Genomic DNA, 22082 nt, shown 5'->3' with positions numbered 1-22082 from the left:
CGTAATACTACCCATGAGCAACACATCAACAAAACACACGCTCACCTACACAGACACACACTCACACGCACACGTACACACTGACACAAACTCAAAGACAAACCACTTTATATGATTCGACCTTCATGACTCATAAAGCAAGACGTAACTTTAGACAATGCAGAACGTCTTTTGGAGTCACTGCGTTCTTGCATCGCTGAGAGATCAGTGTGAGAAATACGAAAATGCCACTTGAGATATTGAAGGAGTTACACTCCTATATGAGGAGTAGGTCAAAAACATTAAATAGATTTTGCTATTTTGATTTGAGTGCTGTGCTTTTTGAATTGATAGACATTTTGAATTGAGACGTTGGAATACATTGCTCATTGATCATATGCCTACATGTATGTAGTTGGACAAGTTAGTCAATTACATTGAAGAAATCCCCTTGCTTATGTCTGATATTGTGGTGTGTATTGGGGGGGGGGGGGGGGGATGTATCGTGTTAATATGGGCCTGCTTACCGCTTGTTGTTACTAAGTTAAGAACTGCGCACAAGACCTTCAGCACAAAGTAGTTCCATATCGAGGCAGACCGGCTTTGAATGATTGAGAGCTTTTGTTTGTTTTGGTTTTGATAAGCACTGAGCGACCACACCTAAACCTATAAAGATTCTTCTGTTGTTATTGTGTTTACATTCGTCAAAATTGGGACATCGAATGCGCTCCACCAAAATGCGAGAGATTAACATATATATATTTGGCATTTGCTATAAAATGGTAAATAGCATAATATAGTAACAATAATCACATCAGTGAACGTTCAACTAGATTTCCACTTGTTATTTTGTTCCCATGTTTTAGTTTGTTGTGTTTGTACGGGAGTGGCTAGGGCGTGTTCAGAGACCTGCATTCGGTTTGTAAAAGTCTGTTGCCAAATAATTAACAGCTTCTCTTCTATACTTTTTCACAAGGCAAGAAAAAAAAAATACTCCAAACAAATGAGAATACCAAGATATGACAAAAACATTTATCCATTCGTATATTTACCAGTAATTAGGGAGAGTTTACAAGTTCCGTATACAAACTCAGACTGAAGAGATATTGTGAAAAGAAAGACCCAAAACCCCAAAAATCATGACATTTGAACAGATGTTCACTCAGTTAATCCTAAATACGACCACAAAAACTAACCAATAAAGCAGTCAGAAACCTAAACTACCTGACCCTGACTGACACTTTCTGACACGGGCCAACAGGTTCCACCCTCCATCATCCTGTGTGTGACGCAGTGACGCATCAGCGATGAAGAACCCACTCACCCCTATGCTAATGCCATATAATATTGCTTATTACTGCATAACTAATGCTAATGTTAATAAGGTGTGATTATAATTCATCTTTGTTCCCCTCGGTTTCACGGAAAAAGTCTTTGACTCCCTCGATTCCCTTATGGATGAACTCATACGCGTTGTCAAAGACTTCAGTGAACAGGTGAAATTTATCTTGAGTTTCAGAGTACCACTCCCTCAGTGTCTCAAAGTAATTCTTGCTTGCCACAAACTTGGGCCTTCTGCCTTGACTTAACATGGCCAATGAAGCTTCCAGTTCTCTTTCAATCTCTTTGAACTCTTCTGCGAGCGCGTCCATCCGAGCATTGTAGTGGTCCTGGAAGCACAGAGAACAACAGGTTACACTTTGTACTTTATGGAAGTTTGTATTTTATAGTTCATCATCGCATCAGCATTGATGAAACCACTCACTCTAACCCCTATGCCAATGCCATATAATAATGCTTGCTAATACATTAACTAATGCTAACGTTAATAAGGTGTGATTATAATCATCTTTGTTCACCTCGTTTCCATGGACAAGGTCTTTGACTTCCTCGATTTCCTTCTGGAGGAACACGTATGCGTTGTCAAGGACTTCAAAGATCAGGAGAAATTTATCTTTAGTTTCAGTGTGCCACTCCTTCAGTGTCTCAGAGTTCTTCTTAAGTTTTTCAGCCCCGGGCCCATAGCATTGTCTCAATATGGCCGATGTGGCGTCCAGTTCACTGTCAATCTCTTTGAACTCTGCAGCGAGGGCGTCCTTCCGGGTATTGTGGGAGTCCTGGAAGTGCCGAGAACAACAGGTTACACTTTGTATTTTATAGCGGCTTGAGCTAAGTTGTTAATTTATTGTCCTGCGTATTGTCATGTCATATTATTAATTTATATTTGGATGTTCTTTTATTTCCAAAGTTTTACAGTTTGTGTGTTTTTTTGGTATCAGTTATTTCTACACCATGTAAGGGATAATGTTCAGTGAGCCGGACATTAATGTGCTATCAACTCTGAAAGGGTGATGCAGGACCCCGACACAGAATAAAGGGGTAAAAGATGTTTGTGACCTGAATAAATGTAATCATAAGTTTAGCTTCTTCATTTTATGTCTGGCCAATGTCACAGTTTACTTTGCAACTGAGTGACCGTGCCATAGGGCTAACAGCGCCTTAGGAGATGTGACTCACCTTCAGGGAATGGAACTCCAATTCAATAACTTGAATCATCTTCATTCGGTCTTCCTGAGAGGTGGAGCAGAAGTCATAAGTTAGGTAACTGCTTTGTCTTTCTGCAGTTTCTGATGAAATTTGTTCCCTTGACCAAGTGGTCCAACTGGTATAGGCCAGCTATAACCCCTTAAGAGGCATAACAGCGGCCCAAAGAGGTGGAATTGAGACATGGAAAATAATTTCCATGCGCATTGCATGCATTTGTTAAATGACCCCTTGCTCTACATGCCTTCCAGTGTCCTTAAGCCTTCTTCATCTACGTCAGGAGATGTTTGGCAAATCCTTTGTGTTTTCGACTGAAATTCTTTATTTGAATGATGTATTTGGCCCCAAATTGGGATTCAGATTAAAGGGGACCTATTATACCACCAGTTGCTAGTGTGATGAGCCATTACAAGCCGTTTTGAAAATATGCCGCTTCTGACATCACAGCTGGGCGTGTCCACCTAGATGTATGACGGATAGATGAGCAACGTTTGCTACAGTCCACTGGTTAGGCAGGTAGACTGATCTATCCAGCACACATCTAGGTGGACATGCCCACCTGTGATGTCAGAAGCGGCACATTTTCAAAACGGCTTGTAATGGCTAATCACACATACTTTACTTTTGAATGAAGTTGTTACCGTCTGTTGGCATCGACTTTGCTCAGTTTTAAACGGTGTGCACTGGTAAACCAGCTCTAGATAAGGGCAAGTGTAGCCAGTGGCAATACAATGTAATTCTCATAAATAAAAGCAAAAGGATAGTAAGTAATAGGCTACAAGGAAATAAAGGCGATCGAACTTGAATCTGATCCTACTAAGTTCTGATTAGTTCTGACTGGTTTTGTTGGGCAAAATAACCTGCTGAGTACATCACATGTACATTACAAATATAGCTAACTCCTACCCTAGCCTGATCGCTCTTCAGCTGGGCGTGGCTTCTAACCTTTTCACCAAGCAGCTTTAAAATCAAATTAAAATCATATTATTGTGTTGGCTTTATTTTTGTATTTAACACGAGTCATTGAAATCGGTTGAGAAATGTAAACGTTGCTGTATAGGGCTTTTTATCCAGAAGAACTGCAGCTCTTCGCAGAGTAGAAAAAGACCGGACATATTTACCAGTATGCTGCTCAGTGTTTCCAGTATCGGTGCAAGACACACAAAGATCACCAGGATGGATAAGACAGTGCGGGTCATCCTGAAGAGCACAGAAGAACAATGAGTCCTTCCTGGCACGGACAGGAATACCATAGTACTTATTCCCTGTCTGGTGGGAGTTCAAATATAAAAATGTATTTAAACAATAAAAGATATTGAATATTAATAACGATAAGAAGATTTTTAAAAAGATCAAAAGACCCTAACCCTAACCCAAAAAAAAAAAAGAAGATTAATTGAGCCTTTCTGTCATGCTTCAGTTTAAAGGACAAGAGGAAATAAAACAACAAATGTAATGTTTGGTACGAATGGTAACCATCACTAGAGACACAGGGACAGTATCCGTCCTCACCTGTTGGCTGGAGATGCTCGGATGTCCTTGAGAGAGAATTCACAATCGACCTGCTTGAAACTGCAATAAAGTCTCGATGGCCAGAAGGTTGTCAGTGTGGGTTAGGGTTAGGTTTAGAGGAGTAGCTGTTGTTTAGCCCAGCCCTCTGTTCACACCGAGGGCACATCACCATCTCTTTTATTCTGTGTAATCCCCTGACGCCCTGGGGTGCTTCGTGTTGCAGGTGGGGCCGGTGGAGCGTTTAACCAAAGATATTTGGTTATTTTTTGTCATATTTAAATATATATTTATATATATATATATATATATATATATTTATATATATATATATATATATATATATATATATATATATATATATATATATATATATTTAATATAGTCGTGGCAATTTCCTTTAGCAGGTATTGGCGTCTAGGAAAGATGAGATTTCTTAATGCGAAAAGCACACAACACTTGTAGAACATATATAACCTAGGTTTAATGCATGCATACTTTAGACTCCTCTATCAGAATGAGTCCAGAATACAATTTGACAGATTATTTATACAGTTTCAGATCCTCCCCACATTGCAGGTGTCAATAATCAAATCAGCTTATGTTTACCCAAGTGTTGCGCTTGTCTGGGGCCATTACTAGGAAAATAACTAAATATCTACCTAGATTCGAAGGAGAGGTAGCCTTAGAAAAAAGAACAACTTGAACAAATGACCAGTTTATTGTGGCAGCTCGTACCCGCGAGCTTGCTACCAAATGTTTTCCATTGAGGGGATATTTAAGGGTTGATGAACTCCGGTGATAGGAAAATTCCTTACTACAGAGATTGCAGATAACGGTGTTCCTACCTACAGTTCCGTCTGGGAGTTGTTTAAACATGAATTTTCTGTTCACGGGGCCGAGCAGCGTCTTCTCGTCTGCCTCCATTTTGTTTCAACGCAAATGACGCACCGGGTAAAATGGCACTATAGAAGCCCGATTATTCTGCCGTTAATTTTTTTAACGAGTTATTTTTTCTGTGATTAATTAATCGAAATTAACGCTGTAATTTGACAGCGCTAATATATATGGATTTGACTGGGGATGGGATGGGTTAATCACTTGAGGTTGTAAACAGTCTGGTTATGTTTTAAACTGTTTATTCTCTTGCCAAAAGGACTATCTAGAAGGACTAGGCAACTGATAAATGTAAAAAATTAAAAAAATTACTGCAACATTTTATTCGGGGCTAATTAAATAATATCCGGGGCTTTAGCCCCGAATAAAGCAGCCTGGTGACGCCACTGCAATAGTCTCTTCCTGAACCTGGGAATATCTAAAATTTAATGTGAAACATTGTCACACACACAAAGACAAACCACTTCATATGATGTGACCTTCAGGACCCATAAAAAGCCGGATATGGGCATGAATTGGGCCTAATGCTATAAAATGGGTTATTTGTGTGTGTCTGTGTGTGAGTCTGCGACCAGGCTCTTCCAGAAGTGCTGGAGGAGGGAGCATGTATCCTTTGCTTAATTTAACTGTGATATGGCCATCGAGCCAGGAGGGGGCGCGATGAGTTTTTTTGGCGGGAGAGACGTGCTGGACAAAGGAAGAGAGGAAAAAATGAAGTTTGTTGGAGAGAGCACATGTTTTACTCGGGGAGTGAAGTATTGTTGGATGACATATCCGCATAACAAGAGGACAAAGTTCAACACAAACTTGAAAGCTCCACCGAACCGGGTCACATACGACCCGGTCACTTAATTGACAGAAGTAGCTGAACAGTGGCCTGCTAACTAGCGCAGCTAGCGACGCTACTGCCCCGGGTTTCCGAGGGACCGCCGCACAAGATAGCGGGTGTGACCACGCGGGTTGGCTGACCGGGCTCGGGCGAAGGAAATCACGCGACAAGAAGTGAGGAGCGCCTGTGTCCTTTCCACTGCCTTCCTCAGGACTTTCACGGACTTCCACGGACTTTCCCAGTACTCTCACGGACTTCCACGGACCTTCAAAGACGCCCATCGCGTTTCACCTGGACGTGTGAGTAGCCGACCGAGTTCTCTTGGCTCAGAGGAGCGAGAAGGACTATTCATCAACAGGCCTGAAACGGGGTTTTCCTTTTTAAAGGATTGTTTTATTTTGTTTGTTTTATGTGCGGGCTTAGTTAGTAATGTTAATTACTTGTTGTAGCCTGTATGGTAAGGATGGTAAGATGTGCGATATGGGATCTGTGACATGCACTTATATTGTTCTCAAATAAGTAAACGTTTTAACTACTTACCTTTTTGTTGGTTGGCTTACTAAATACGTCTAGTGTGGATATTGTGTGTGTTTAGCGGTTAATATGGGTTACACGTCCAAACCTAAACCTATAAAGATGTGCTTGTGGTTACATTTTGTCTAAATTGGGACATTGAATGCGCTCCACCAACATGCGAGAGTTTAATATACTATACATTAGGGATGTCCCGATCCAGCTTTTTGCACTTCCGATCCGATACCGATATTGTAGCTTTTAGCATCGGCCGATACCGGCCGATCCAAGCATGTATTAAAGATTAAAGATATTTACTTATTTTGTTGTACTACTCATGTTGAAAAGGGTTTTACTCTTAAGAACAACTAGCCAACTTAATTAGGTTAGTTTGAATAATCCACAATAGTTGGTAATGAGAAGCTGACCTGTTTATTCAGGGTTAAATAAACACAAAATAGACAAAATAATAAATAGTCAAATTACCACACACACACTGAATTGGCATCAGTGCTCTGTTCTTGAACAACAAGAGTGTAAACAATATTGTAAACAATATAACATTATATATAAAAGCAACACACACAAAACCTGAGTAGAAAATAGTCAAATTACCACACACACAGTGTGCGCTAGGTGTGCTGAACAACGCGGACCGGATTTGGGGGGAAAAACTGAAAAAAACTGGAATGGATTACCTACATTGGTGTGCTCGAAAACACGGACCGGAGTTTTGAAAACAAACTGGATCGGGAGTCCGGATCGGGATTTTCCCGGGCGGGCCGATCCGATATTGATATGCATTTTTTTGCTAATAATGGCGGCCGATCCGATCCAAATATCGGATCGGGACATCCCTACCATACATATTTGATATTTGCTATGAAATGGTAAATAGCATAATATATCAACAATAATCACATCGATGAACGTTCAACTAGATTTCCTCTTGTTGTTTTGTTCCCATGTTTTAGTTTGTTGCGTTTGTACGGGAATCTGCAGTTCTCTTACGCCTCGTTTCCACATACGTACTCTCGTATGCGATCCAACCGTCTCCGACCGAAAGTCCATTCATTCCAATGTGATTCTCCGTAATGTCCGTTTTTCCTCCGAGACTCCTCCCCTCCGTAAAATTTCTGTCCGGTATTTCCGTGATATACGTTAAAAATATTTAACTTTCGCCGTCTTTTTACGGAGATACCGGATCAAAGTTTTGGTAGGTCGCTTGCTTTTGAGTTTGAAAGACAAATTGTGAGTATTTCTATTTTCGGATCCTCTATACTTCATCATTTTGATATGAAATGGTTATAATGGTTATAGATCAGTTTAATATATCATATGTTTTACATAAATAACGGTCAGATATCTGTTTGATCATTCGTTTGTATGAGTTTAATATAAAATACAGTCGGATTTGATTGTATGTTGATTGTATTATTTGTATAGGCCTAATTTATGGCTAAGGATACCCCTAATTATATAATTATAGTCTACTGCTGTGATTTCCCTCAATAATTTTAGCGCTCATTTTTATTTTTGTTGAATAGACTTTGCGATGACACCAACACGAGTGAGAGTGCTCGCCATCTATATTGGCGCAATCGCCAGAGATGGCAGAGACGCAGGGCATCATGCTGGACAAGGCAGTTTTTGGCCAAGCGCTTGGAGTTTGGCGCTTATCACCGGCTGGTCCAGGAGCTGCGACTCGGGGATGGAGATCCTTTTAAAAACTTCTTCCGACTGCCCAAGCTGATGTTCGATTCTGTTCTGTCCGTCGTGGGTCCAAAAATCGCTCGGCAGGATACCACCTAACGCCAGGCGATCTCCCCTGCGGAGCGCCTGGCAATCTGTTTGAGGTAAGCTTATTGATAGGACTATAATTATAATAACTATAATCCTGCTTGCATGTTTTATGTTCGAAATACTTTATATTATTTTATTAAAGAGATATAGGCTACACGCACACACTAATATAGCCTACACATACACACACACACACACACACACACACACACACACACACACACACACACACACACACACACACACACACACACACACACACACACACACACACACACACACACACACACACACACACAACAGTAATGCCATCAGATGTTGACATTAGTATTTGGTGATATATACAGAAAACAGCACAACTTACAGCTTTGTAAGAGCAAGATGTGTGTGGCATGTCTAAGCATTGATTACATTGTAATCAAAATCGCTGCAGCCTTTAATAGTAAATTACCTGTAATGTAACATTATTTTTGTCTTTCTGATTTTAGATACCTGGCAACAGGGGACTCCTACAAGTCCTTGGGGTACAGCAAATGCCATCTGGGATGGCTTTGTGAGCACTCGCATGCAGATGCCAAAAGAGGAGGAATGGAGAGCCATCGCAGAGGAGTTCGAGAAGGAGTGGGACTTTCCCAACTGCATTGGTGCGATAGATGGGAAACACGTCACGATCCGGGCTCCACCCTGCTCGATTGTTTTGCAGGCAGTAGTGGATGCAAACTACTGTTTCAGGATGGACGACGTCGGTGCCTATGGGAAAGGGAGTGATGGCGGTACCCTGAGAGCATCTGCCTTCGGAAAAGCCCTTCAAGCAGGCACACTCCACATCCCAGCTGACAGAAGCCTTCCTGGTGCTCCCGAGCTTGGTGAGATGCCACACGTGTTTGTGGGGGACGAGGCCTTCCCTCTGCAGAAGCACATCATGAGGCCCTACCCTGGAAACAACCTGACAAGGCAGAAGCGGTTGTTTAACTACCGTCTGTCTCGGGCTCGTCTGGTGGTCGAGTGTGCCTTTGGGATCCTTGCATCCAGGTTCCGCATGTACTACCGAGTGATGGGGCAAAATCCTGAGCATGTGGAAGCCTGTGTAAAGGCAACCTGCATCCTCCACAACCTGCTGAGGTCAACAGAGGCCACACCTCCATCAAGTGACGAAGCAGTCCCCTTGGAAGGAGGCAGGCGTCTTGGAACCAACAACTCCACCAAGGAAGTGATGCAGGAGAGGGAGAGGTTCATGACCTATTTCAACAGCGCTGCTGGCGAGGTTTCATGGCAGAATAATGTAGTTTGATACCATCATCTTCATAAAAAAAGGCCCTTTTCAGTGCCACTCACATCAATAAAGAGCAAACTTCCCGTCCCTTAAACCCATATGAATTTGTACAGTATACTTTTCTGAACACGCATCTTCACTGTGTTATGAATAAATATTTGCATAGGTTATGATAGGATATTTTTTTCAGGCTGATAAAGTAAATTATTTGTTGTTTGTCATATAATCTTGTCAGATAATTTGCTCTATGAGTACTTGTAACATTGTCTTATTTGCTTTCAAGTGAAAAGAACCAAATCATAAACAATCATTTTTATAAACAATCAAGTGATTTTATTTAATTTAAAAAAATAGAACTGTAACATTTTAAATTAAAAGAACAGGAGTCACCAGGTCACAGGAGTTTGTTCTGAAAAAGCCAAATGACAAAAAGACAGAACAGCCAGGTTATAGCGACAGGTCGATCAAGTCAGGGAAATATTTGCAATAACAATTAACAGGTATATTGTAACCATTCCCCACTTACATTGAAACTCTGCCTCATACATCAGGCGATGTATCTGGAGCTTCAAGAGTGCCTTCTTGCTAAGCTCCAGCCGCCGCAGTGATGGCAGGAGGCTTAGCAAGAAATGGTGGTCCTCATCCACAACTGGAATAGTAGGGAGACTGGGGCCAGCTGTTCTCTCCAGGGCGAGCATCAGGTTACGCTCAAAGGCTGGCATGGGTGCCTCTGCCCTTCCAGCCCTCCTCTTCTTGCCCAGCACCTGCAGCCCGACCTGCATTCACTTGCACATTCACTCTCTCATTCACCACACTCTCATTCACCACACTCTCATTCGCCACACTCTCATTCGCCACACTCTCATTCGCCACAGTCTCATTCATCACATTCTCAGTCACACTCACATTCACAAAATCTTCCATGCTGGAGTTGGTAGCTGCCAAGAAGGCCTCCCGTTCACTCTCATGCACTCTCTCAATCTCACTCTCATTCACACTCTCATCCACACCATTCCCACAACTCTCTGGCATGTTGCTTATCGTCATCCTGGATGCCACGAAGGGGTCTATAAAGGCCATCAGTCCAGCATGGCACCAGGGCCTCCTGTTGCTGGCAGCGCTGCCACTGGCTGTGGTTTCTGATGCCTCCCTCCTCTCCCTCACATATCGATCCCTCAGGTCGTGCCACCTTTTTTTACTTGTCTTTTTCTGTGAGAGCACAAGGGAAATAGATATTAAGTTGTTGCCATTTCAAATAATAACTGCAATTTTCAGATAACTCTACATTACAATAAACATTAATGATCCTATGATTTTATATTACTTCATTCAATTTATGCTTGGTCTAAAAGAAAACCTCTGTACTACAGTACAGTATACTACAGTATCAGGTTTGGGTATAGCAACATATTCCATATTATTGGGAAGACAATAAAAAAAGTTTACTTTTCCACATTAAACATTTCAAAGTAATCTGGCCTACCCTATTGTGTCATGCTTGAGTAAATTGGGATATTTATAACACTATGCAAGGGGTAAAATAGCCTACCTGTCTTAATAACCAATTTATGAACAATACGGCTGTATTGATTAGGCATAATTAGCTTAAAACTTGTTAGCTAACATGAATTGGTCAACCATGCTATCAACGGTCACCCGCTCTTTTTAATTAAATATATTTCACAAAACATGTAATTACCTGGCAGGCCAAACTCCTCACCGATCTCTTTCCAAGCCTGGTTGGTTTCGTTTTTATCTCGGTAGATGTCGATCCTCATATTCCACAGTACCGGTCTCCGAAAAACGGCCATTATCATGCGTTCCCCCATCTTTTTGGCTGTCCGTAAATAAATTCATGTCCGTACGTAAAGTACTAGCGACCCCTTCCGTAAATTTACGGAAGTACGGATACGAAAAACATACGTATGTGGAAACGAGGCGTTAAGGCTAGGGCGTGTTCACAGAGACCTTCATTCGGTTTGTCAAAGTCTGTTGCCAAATAAATATCAGCTTCTCTGCTATAGTTTTTCATAAGGCAAGAAAAAAAAATAGTCCAAACAAATAAGAATAACAAGATATGACAAAACATTTATTTATAAGTATATTTACCAGTAATTAGGGAGAGTTTACAAGATCTGTATACAAACGCAGACAGAACAGATATTGTGAAAAGAAAGACCCAAAACCCAAAACATCATGACATTTGTACAGATGTTCACTCAGTTAATCCTGAATACGACCACAAAAACAACAAATAAAGCAGTCAGAAACATAACTATCTGACCCTGACTGACACTTTCTGACACGGGCCAACAGGTTCCACCCTCCATCATCCTGTGTGACGCAGTGACGCATCAGCTATGAAGAACCCACTCACTCTAACCCCTATGCTAATGCTATATAATAAAGCTCATTGCTGCATTAACTAATGCCAATGTTGATAAGGTGTGATTATAATTCATCTTTGTCCACCTCGGTTTCATGGACAAGGTCTTTGACTTCCTCGATTCCCTTATGGATGAACTCAGACGCGTTGTCAAAGACTTCAGTGAACAGGAGAAATGTATCTTTAGTTTCAGAGTACCACTCCCTCAGTGTCTCAAGATAATTCTTGCTTGCCGCAAACTTGGGCCCACTGTCTTGTTTTAATATGGCCAATTTAGCGTCCATTTCACGTTCAAACTCTTTGAACTCTTCAGCGAGGGCGTCCATCCGAGTATTGTAGTAGTCCTGGAAGCACAGAGAACAACAGGTTACACTTTGTACTTTATGTCAGTTTGTATTTTATAGTTCATCATCGCATCAGCATTGATGAACCCACTCACTCGAACCCCTATGCTAATGCAATATAATTATGCTGACTAATGCGTCAGCTTATGCTAACGTTAATAAGGTGTGATTATAATTCATCTTTTTTCACCTCGTTTACATGGACAAGGTCTTTGACTTCCTCGATTCCCTTCTGGAAGAACACATACGCGTTGTCAAAGACTTCAGTGAACAGGAGAAATGTATCTTTAGTTTCAGTGTACCACTCCTTTAGTGTCTCAGAGTTCTTCTTGCTGGCCGCAAAATTTGGCCCACTGCTTTGTTGTAAAATGGCCGATGAAGCGTCCATTTCACTTTCAATCTCTTTGAACTCTTCAGCGACGGCTTCCTTCCGGGTATTGTAGTAGTCCTGGAAGCGCCGAGAACAACAGGTTATTTTATAGCGGCTTAAGCTAAGTTGTTACTTTATTGTGCTGCGTATTGTCATGTCATATTTTCTATTTATATTTGGATGTCCTTTTATCTCCAAAGTTTTACAGTTTGTGTTGTTTTTTGGTATCAGTTATTTCTACACCATGTAAGAAATCATGTTCAGTGAGCCGGACATTAATGTGCAATCAACTCTGACAGGACCCCGACACAGAATAAAGGGGTAAAAGATTTTTGTGACCTGAATAAATTTAATTATAAGTTTAGCTTCTTCATTTTATGTCTGGCCAATGTCACAGTTTATTTTGCAACGGAGCGACCGTGCCCAATTTGTGCCGTAGGTCTTACAGCGCCTTACGAGATGTGACTCACCTTCAGGGAATTGAACTCCAATTCCACAGCTTGAATCTTCTTCTTTCGGTCATCCTGAGTGGTGGAGCAGAAGTCAAAAGTAAGATAACTGCTTTGTCTTTTTGCAGTTTCTAATGAGATTTGTTTCCTTGACCAAGTGGTCAAACTGGTATAAATCAGCTATGACCTCTTAAGAAGCATAACAGCGGCCCAAAGAGGCGGAATTGAGGCATGGAAAATAATTTTCATGTGCATTGCATGCAATTGTTAAATGACCCCTTGCTCTACATGTCTTCCCGTGTCCTTATGCTACCTTCATCTACATCAGGAGATGTGTGGCAAATCCTTTGTGGTATAGCCTGAAATTCTTTATTTGAATGACGTATTTGGCCCCATATTGGGATTCAGATAAAAGGGGACACATGGTACTACCAGGTGCTATTGTGATGAGCCATTTTTACAAGCCATTTTGAAAATGTGCCGCTTCTGACATCACAGGTGGGCGTGTCCACCTAGATGTGTGCTGGATAGATCAGTCTACCAGCCTACCCAGTGGACTGTAGCAAACGTTGCTCATCTATCCGTCATACATCTAGGTGGACACGCCCAGCTGTGATGTCAGAAGCGGCACAAAAAGAAGCGGCTTGTAATGGCTACTCACACACCTAGTGGTATAATATGTCCACTTTAAGGGCAAGTGTAACCAGTGGCAATACAATGTAATTCTCATAAATAAAAGCAAAAGGATAGTAAGTGATAGGCTACAAGGAAATAAAGGCTTTCAAACGTGAAACTAATCCTACTAAGTTCTGTTTAGTTCTGACTGGTTTTCATCGGATAAAAAAACCCCTGCCGTGAACAACTTTTAGATTCTGAACGCAGTGCACATGAACGGTCGCTGTCGGGAAAACGCGTAAGCGTGAGCGTCATCAATGACGAGGCGTCTCGTTATCACCAGGACCATGAACACGCCTTGATTGCTCTTCAGCTGGGCAGGGCTGCAAACCTTTTCACCAAGCAGCTTTAAAATCAAATTAAAATCATATTATTGTATTGGCTTTACTTTTCTATTTAACACGAGTCATTGAAATCGGTTGAGAAATGTAAACGTTGCTGTATAGTGCTTTTTATCCAGAAGAACTGCAGCTCTTCGCAGAGTAGAAAAAGACCGGACATATTTACCAGTGTGCTGTTGACCTCCAGTATCGGTGCAAGACACACAAAGGTCACCAGGATGGATAAGACAGTGCTGGACATCCTAAAGAGCACAGAAGAACAAGGAGTTCTTCCTGGCATAGACAGGAATTCCATAGTATTATTTCCTGTCTGGTGGGAGTTCAAATATTAAAATGTATATTAATAATAATAAATATTTAATATCAATACCGTTAAGAACATTTAAAATGTAAATGTCATGCTTAAGATAAAGGACAAGAGGAAATAAAACAGCAAATGTAATGTTTGGTACGAGTGGTAACCATCACTAGAGACACAGGGTCAGTATCCGTCCTCACCTGTTGGCTGTAGTTGCTCGGTTGGAAGGTGTGGTTTACGGTTAGAGGAATAGCTCTTGTTTTAGCCCAGCCCTCTGTTCACACCGAGGGCACATCACCATCTTTCATTCTGCGTAATCCCCTGACACCCTGGGGTGCTTCGTGTTGCAGGTGGGGCCGGTGAAGCGTTTAACCAAAGATATATTTTTTAAGTAACGTGTCATATTTATATTTAATATAGTCGTGGCAATTTCCTTTAACAGATATTGGCATCTAGGAAAGATGAGATTTCTTAATACAAAAAGCACACAACACTTGTAGAACATATATAACCTAGGTTTAATGCATGCATACTTAACTCCTCTATCAGAATGAGTCCAGAATACAGTTTGACAGAGTTATTTATACAGTTTCAGATCCTCCGCACATTGTAGGTGTCAATAATCAAAACAGCTAATGTTTACCCAAGTGTAGCGCTTGTCTGGGGCCAGTACTAGGAAAAGCACTAAATATCTACCTAGTTTCGAAGGAGAGGTAGCCTAAGAAAAAAGAACAACTTGAACAAATGACCAGTCTATTGCTTCACATGCTGTCATGTAACAACCACAATATAAAGCAATGAAAAATAAAAAAAGAAGAGTAGGTTGTTTGGAAATTGTCTGCTTCTTGTAGAAAAACTCAGTCATTTCAGTGTGTGTAATGCAAAGTTCCAGGATGTAGTCCATTTGCAGTTTTTGCCCATTGCTTGAACACTATAGACACATTTTTAGACCAAAGTAACACAACTTGACGTTTTTGTCGCTATACATTAAACACATGTAACCATACCTTTGTAAAGGTATGGTTCTGCAGGCAATGGAACAGGCCTGTGGAGACATTGAGGTAAGCACAATCCATGGATGGATTCAGCACACAAGGCGAGGATCCATAAGCCCGCCCAAGTACAATTACCGTGTTTTTCTGTGTTTACACTACAGTTGTGTATTTTTGTTTTATTTTTGCTTAAACTGAATTTACTGCACTGTTAAGTACCGTACTGCAATGTACAGTATTGAGTATTCGATTTTTTTGTTGTTATGAAAACATACCTTCTGTGGAACTGAATAAAAACAGTGAATATGGAAGACTGCAGTCTTTTATATAAAGCAGACTAGTGTGTTGTCGCTGATCTGAAAGTGTATTCATATGATACAAGTATCATTTTGTCATCAGAGTGACAGTTTGACAAAGGATTGTTAGGTTTCGATAGAAGAGTTTCAATTTTACATAGATGTGAATGGTATATTTCTCAGTGTTGTGTCTTATTTGCTTGTGTGTTGAGCCAAGTTTTGTAAAACGTGTTCAAGCAAATGGCAAAAACTGTAGTCCAATGAAATGGGGTGTGCTTGAATGTTCCACCAGTTCCGGGTCTTTATGTGTACTGTATCTCTACACTGTCTACCTGACGTGCAGGACTGGGGTCTGATGTCTTCTTGATAAGCAAATCAGGTTCGGTTCGGCACTAATCAGCGACTATCTGCAGTTGCATTGGGCAGTTTGTTCTCTATTGGCCAGTTTCCCCCCCTCTACTGTCCCAACACTCTGAGGGTGGTATGTGCAATGGGTGAGTAGATCAATTCCTACATACTTGCTAGGTTGCTTGGGTCACCAAATGTGAACCAGTGTCAGTGGATAATTTCTTTAGGATTCCTGTCGCGATTTTTTGAAGAAAGTAGTCCAATCCCTGGTCGCTTTAACTCACTTTATTTGTTAAAGTAGGCCTATTTCGGTATGGTAACTATGAAGCAAAAGGGAGGGAATTGTATCTAAGGCGTGTGAGAGAAATACCGTGAGCTACTTCGAGCCCCGGGTTTAGGCCGGGTCAGCTCTGGCCTCAATCTGAACTCTGCGCTGGTTTCTATCAAGTGGGCGTGGCCTATGTGAAGTGGGCGTGGTCGGTGTGACGTAATGGCTCCGCCCTCCTCAGCCGTCTAAAGGTGCTGCCATCTGTGGCTGGAGTAGTTATTGCAGCTTATGTGTTCGATCCTGCTTCCTAGTGGCTATGTGGGGGCAGCTTATGTGCTTAAAATACGTAACATTCCCCACCTTGGGATGCACAAAAAAACTAGGCACAAAAATTGTGCATAGTTTGCGAGTCCTTGTGTATACCAAGGTATACCAATGGTCAACGCTATCTACCATTCCCCCCTTTGATACGTGGTCTCTACCATGTGTCAAATTAGCATAGATGGGGAACAAACATTTAGGTAAGAAAGGACGAACAGCTCAGCCGCCCAGGCTGGAAGGTTAGTTAGTTAGAAATGTATTGTCCCCTTGGGGAAATTGTTCTCAGTGAAAAGACATATACACATGACCGTTGACAACAACAACATAAAAAACAAAAAGTAAATAAAGATAAACAACCACTGACAAGACAAAACCCCCAAATCATCATATTTTCCACATAGTTCAGGGACACATCTAAAGATGTTGGCATTTTAAACCAACAATTAAAACCTTCTTTTTAAATGTTTGTTTAAAAGGCTGATGGATTGTGGAATGAATGACTGTTTTGTTCTATTTTTGGAGAGGGCTGGGTATCGAAACCTGCTACCTGAGGGTAATAGTTCAAAGGTGGAGAAAAGTGGGTGTTTAGAATTTGCTAAAATAATTTCTGCTTTACTCTGAACGCTCGCTCTGTAGGTGTTTTCCAGACTATTTAAATTAGTACCCAACAGCTTGCTGGCAGTGGTCACTATTTTCCTAAGCCTAGTCTTCTGTGCTTCTGCTGCGCTGCCGAACCAGCAGATTATGCACAAGGTCAAGACACTCTCCACATAAGCAGTGTAGAACATCTTAGCCATTTTACAGTCTACATCAAATGAAATGAGCTTTTTTAAAAAGTAAAGCCTTTGCTGTCCTTTTTTCTGAATGAGTTCCGTGTACGGCTCCCGATTCAACTTGTGGTCTAAAACCACCCCCAGATACTTATATTCATGGACAGACTGTATTAGGGCTTTGACTTCGAACTTCGTGATTCGAATATAATTCGAATATCAAAAAAAATAAAAATAATTCGAACGAATATTAGGCAGCCCTTAATATTCGAACCTGTTATGGGCAGGCCAAGAGGGAGAGACGTCGGAGAACCCATGCAGTCTATTCATAATATTGTAATGACCACGGAAGAGGCAGTGAATGAAGTATTGATTAGACAGCGATTTATTAGAAACATAATAAACAGTTGGAACACGCAAGACCGGTAACCATAGCAACGCCGGTAAACAAACATCGCAAAGCCCAATCAAGGGCTGAATCCGAATACTCATACTTATAGTATGCATTTTGTAGTACGCCACAAATATAGCGCGTCCGAATGCTCAGTGTGCATTGTGTAGCACGGAAAACGTTTCCGAATGCGTACTACCGCCACAGTATACAACGGTAGGTCACTACGTTACCAGACTACGGGTGTGGTAACGAACGAAGAAGAGATGGCTGACCCGACACTACCAACAGCGGCTTAGAAAGACGTCATAGAAAGCGGCGAAAAAAAGAGACATTAAAAAGAGTAAAAAAGTAAAGTAAGTAATTAAGTAAAAAGACATTTTTAATTTAATAGCAACGATGACAAGATGGAAAACAGGTAACTTATCAAGGTAATTTTGCCGGCATCTGAGGGGAGACACGTCATCTCCAAACATCCGGTGGAGTTACGGCGGTGTTCGGAAGAGTTCAGAGGCGTTCTACGCATAGCTGTAGACCGTTCTAGGCGTTCTACGCATAGCTGTAGACCGTACTACAAGTGTAGTACGGTCAAGTAGTAGACACTGAACATAAATAGTATGTACTAAGTACTCGGATTCAGCCCAGGTATTACTGAAGGCATTTAATGGTCAAAATATTATTAATAAATATTCGAATATATTCGAATACTAATATTAATAAACAAACGAACTTCGAATATGATTTTTGGCCAAAAGTCAAAGCCCTAGACTGTATGGGCTGCCCTTGGATAATCGTTGAATGAAATGCTTTGTCTCTCCTCAAGTCAATAGCCATCTCTTTAGTCTTTGAGGTGTTTAGGAGGAGATGGGATTGTTCACACCAGTTAAGGAACTCATGCAGGACTGGGCCATGGTCCTGCTCATCTCCTTGGAAGAGGCTGACCAATGCTGTATCATCAGCAAACTTAATTAAATGCCTACCAGGGTGAGGGCTGGAGCAGTTATTGGTGTATGGTATAAACAGTAGGGGGGATAGCACACACCCTTTGGGGGAGCCGATATTGGTCATAATTTGATCAGAAAGAGAAGAGCCCAGCTTCACCTGTTGGACTCTCTGACTGAGGCGAGGTTAGATGGTTATCTTGCAGATTCAACCACGTAGTCCTGCGTTGCAAAGGCATAGCCCACTTCACTTATACCTGTAATCAGATTCTTTAGCCTAGAACCAGCAAAATACAGTACATCATTCCCAGGTGGAAGAGCTATAATAGTATCCATTTTTCTGCCACACAGTCTGTGAAGGAGCGTTTTTCGGTCCGGAATAACCTAAAGTAGTTATGGCCATTTTAAGGTATATAAAAGCAGCGTCTGCTGCTGTTATCCACGTCAAGTTGTCGGGGGTCAGTTGGGGCAGGTCGGGGTCATGCCATGGCTGTGTGTACTGTCTCATATTGGCTGTGCTAAATTGTAATAATCGAGTATCGTATTTATTTATTTCACGTTCTTGATTCACATATGGTTTACCATTAAACCAAAAAAAACAACCCAGAATTGGCTTGCTGGATCCACCGGTATGTTATAAAACGCGTTTGCCAAGTCAACCATTGAAAGCCATTTACTATTTCCAGGTACCTGAGTGTGAGGATCAGGAACAATGGGTGATCTAGGATGCACTGCATCTTTTACCTTTTTCAAACCTACCGCTACGCTGTAGGTTGCCCTTCAACAGGTGCCTTTTTCACTTGGAATATTGGGGTACTGCATGGTGAATACAGACACGGAATTATGACCCCGGCTTCCAACAATGGGTTGAAAACAGGTGTAATACCATTGATCGCCTCTTGGCGTAAACTGCCAAGAGGCATTTGCCTCTTGGCGTAAACAACCTCCGCTAATTGTCCATCATAAGACATTCTGGCAGTACAATGCAAATCTCTGTGGGCATTGTTACGCCCCTCTACACCCCACTGGCCTTGCAGTGGCAGTGCACTGGTCTCTGGGTGTGGCAGGGGCACAATCAAGTTAAACGTGCACACTTCAGCCTCAGAAGGGGGGCTTGCTTTCTGTGTTTGTCCCTGTTCTGTTGGCATGTCTCAGCCCATGCTCAGGTGTGTTGCATCAGTGGAGCTGATTAGGAGCACCCGGACCGCTTGTCAAGATTCAGCAACTGAATCCAATCGTCTGCAACAACGTTGCATACTTTAGTCATCTAAAAACACCTCTTTCTGGGTCACATGGCGTTGGGAGATGTGTGCCTCACCCAACCAGTCTCTGTAGGTACATTACCGTGTGTGTGTGTGTGTGTGTGTGTGTGTGTGTGTGTGTGTGTGTGTGTGTGTGTGTGTGTGTGTGTGTGTGTGTGTGTGTGTGTGTGTGTGTGTGTGTGTGTGTGTCTTTCCCTATAATGAAAGCGAGGGGAATTCAGTTGGTGGCATTCTGCAGCCTTACCGCTAGTTGTTACTAAATACTGTGCACCAGACCTTCAGCACAAAGTAGTTCCATATCGAGGTATACCAGTTTTAATTATTGAGAGTTTGTTTGGTTTGGTTTTGCAAAGCATTGAGCATCAACACCTTAACCTTTAAAGACGTTCTTGTGTTAACATTTGTCCAATTTGGGACATTGAATGCGGGAGCTTAATATATACAGGTGCTGGTCAAATTATTAGAATATCATGAAAAAGTTGATTTATTTCAGTAATTATATTCAGAACGTGAAACTTACATATTATATCAATTCATTACACACAGAGTGATATATTTGAAATGTTTATTTCTTTTAATTTGGATGAATAGTACTGACAATTACTGAAAATCCCAAATTCAGTATCTCAGAAAATTAGAATATTAGTTACGACTAGTACAAAAAATGATTTTTTAGAAATGTGGGCCAACTGAAAAGTATGAACATGGAAAGTTTCAGCATGTATGGCAATCAATACTTAGTTGCAGCTCCTTTTGCCTGAATTGCTGCAGCAATACGGCGTGGCATGGAGTCGACCAGTCTGTTGCACTCCTCAGGTGTTATGAGAGCCCAGGTTGCTTTAATAGTGGCCTTCAGCTCTTCAGCATTGTTGGGTCTGGCATCTCGCATCTTCCGCTTCACAATACCCCATAGGTTTTCTATGGGGTTAAGGTCAGGTGAGTTTGCAGGCCAATCAAGAAGAGGGATACCATGGTCCTTAAACCAGGTACTGGTAGATTTGGCACTGTGTGCAGGTGCCAAGTCATGTTGGAAAATGAAATCGTCACCTCCATAAAGTTGGTCCGCGGCAGGCAGCATAAAGTGTTCTAAAACTTCCTGGTAGACTGCTGCATTGACCCTGGACCTCAGGAAACACAGTGGACCAACAGCAGCAGATGACATGGCACCCCAGACCATTACTGACTGTGGAAATTTTACACTGGACTTCAGGCAACGTGGATTCTGTGCCTCTCCTGTCTTCCTCCAGACTCTGGGACCTTGATTTCCAAAGGAGATACAAAATTTACTTTCATCTGAAAACATAACTTTGGACCACTCAGCAGCAGTCCAGTCCTTTTTGTCTTGAGCCCAGGCGAGACGCTTTTGACGTTGTCTCTTATTCAAGAGTGGCTTTACACGAGGAATGCGACAGCTGAAGCCCATATCTTGCATACGTCGGTGTGTGGTGCTTCTTGAAGCACTGACTCCAGCTACAGTCCACTCTTTGTGGATCTCCCCCACATTTTTGAATCGGTTTTGTTTGACAATCCTCTCCAGGGCGCGTTTATCCCTCTTGCTTGTACACTCTTTTCTACCACATCTTTTTCTTCCCTTCGCCTCTCTATGAATGTGCTTGGACACAGAGCTCTGGGAACATCCAACCTCTTTGGCAATGACCTTTTGTGTCTTGCCCTCCTTCTTTAAAGTATCAATGGTCATCTTTTGGACAGTTGTCAAGTCAGCAGTCTTCCCCATGATTGTGTGTCATACAGAATCAAAACGAGAGACCATTTAAAGGCTTTTCCAGGTGTTTTGAGTTAGTTAGCTAATTAGAGTGTGGCACCAGGTGTCTTCAATATCTGACCTTTTCACCATATTCTAATTTTCTGAGATGTTGAATTTAGGGTTTTCATTGGTTGTCAGCTATAATCATCTTCTTTTTGGCAAAAAACACTTATTATATATCAGTCTGTTTGGAATGAATGTATACATTCTACAGGTTTGACTTTCTAAATGGAATTAATGAAATAAATCAACTTTTTCATGATATTCTAATAATATGACCAGCACCTGTATATATATATACTATATATACTTCAACTAGATTTCTGCTTGTTTTGTTCCCATGTTTTTTCCCTGAGCTTTTGTTGTGTTTGTACTAGGGCTGTCACTTTTTCCAAAAATGAAATTCGAACGAATTTCGAATGCCCATAATTAATTCGAATACATTCGAATACATTCGACCCCCCCCCCCCCCCCCCATAGAACACGACAACAGTCTTGATTTTTTATGTTGCTCTTTT

The 22082-nt window shown here is 41.5% G+C and overlaps 2 protein-coding genes across 3 annotated transcripts; both read right to left on the bottom strand.

The window, feature by feature from the left end:
• Positions 1 to 989: 989 nt before the first annotated feature.
• LOC115529499 (uncharacterized) lies at positions 990 to 4203 on the bottom strand. 2 transcript variants are annotated; one of them, XM_030338272.1, is made up of 5 exons: positions 4036 to 4203; positions 3645 to 3723; positions 2497 to 2550; positions 1839 to 2096; positions 990 to 1649 (listed from the first exon to the last, which is right to left on the bottom strand). In XM_030338272.1, the coding sequence occupies exons 2-5, from the start codon at positions 3720 to 3722 to the stop codon at positions 1371 to 1373; spliced, it is 669 nt and encodes a 222-aa protein (XP_030194132.1). In that variant the 5' UTR covers position 3723; positions 4036 to 4203; the 3' UTR covers positions 990 to 1370. The 2 variants fall into 2 exon arrangements, with proteins under 2 accessions (XP_030194132.1, XP_030194133.1); XM_030338273.1 differs by having other exon boundaries at positions 3645 to 3754; positions 4036 to 4196.
• A 6843-nt stretch (positions 4204 to 11046) lies between these two features.
• Positions 11047 to 14743, bottom strand: LOC115529494 (uncharacterized). The gene is made up of 5 exons (XM_030338264.1): positions 14411 to 14743; positions 14079 to 14222; positions 12918 to 12971; positions 12268 to 12525; positions 11047 to 12077 (listed from the first exon to the last, which is right to left on the bottom strand). Exons 2-5 carry the CDS (start codon positions 14205 to 14207, stop codon positions 11799 to 11801), a joined length of 720 nt encoding a protein of 239 aa, XP_030194124.1. The 5' UTR covers positions 14208 to 14222; positions 14411 to 14743; the 3' UTR covers positions 11047 to 11798.
• Between the last annotated feature and the right edge of the window lie 7339 nt (positions 14744 to 22082).

This window comes from Gadus morhua, chromosome 17 (genome assembly GCF_902167405.1).
Source record: "Gadus morhua chromosome 17, gadMor3.0, whole genome shotgun sequence".
Lineage (NCBI taxonomy): Eukaryota > Metazoa > Chordata > Actinopteri > Gadiformes > Gadidae > Gadus > Gadus morhua.
This window is presented reverse-complemented; position numbering and strand designations above follow the sequence as displayed.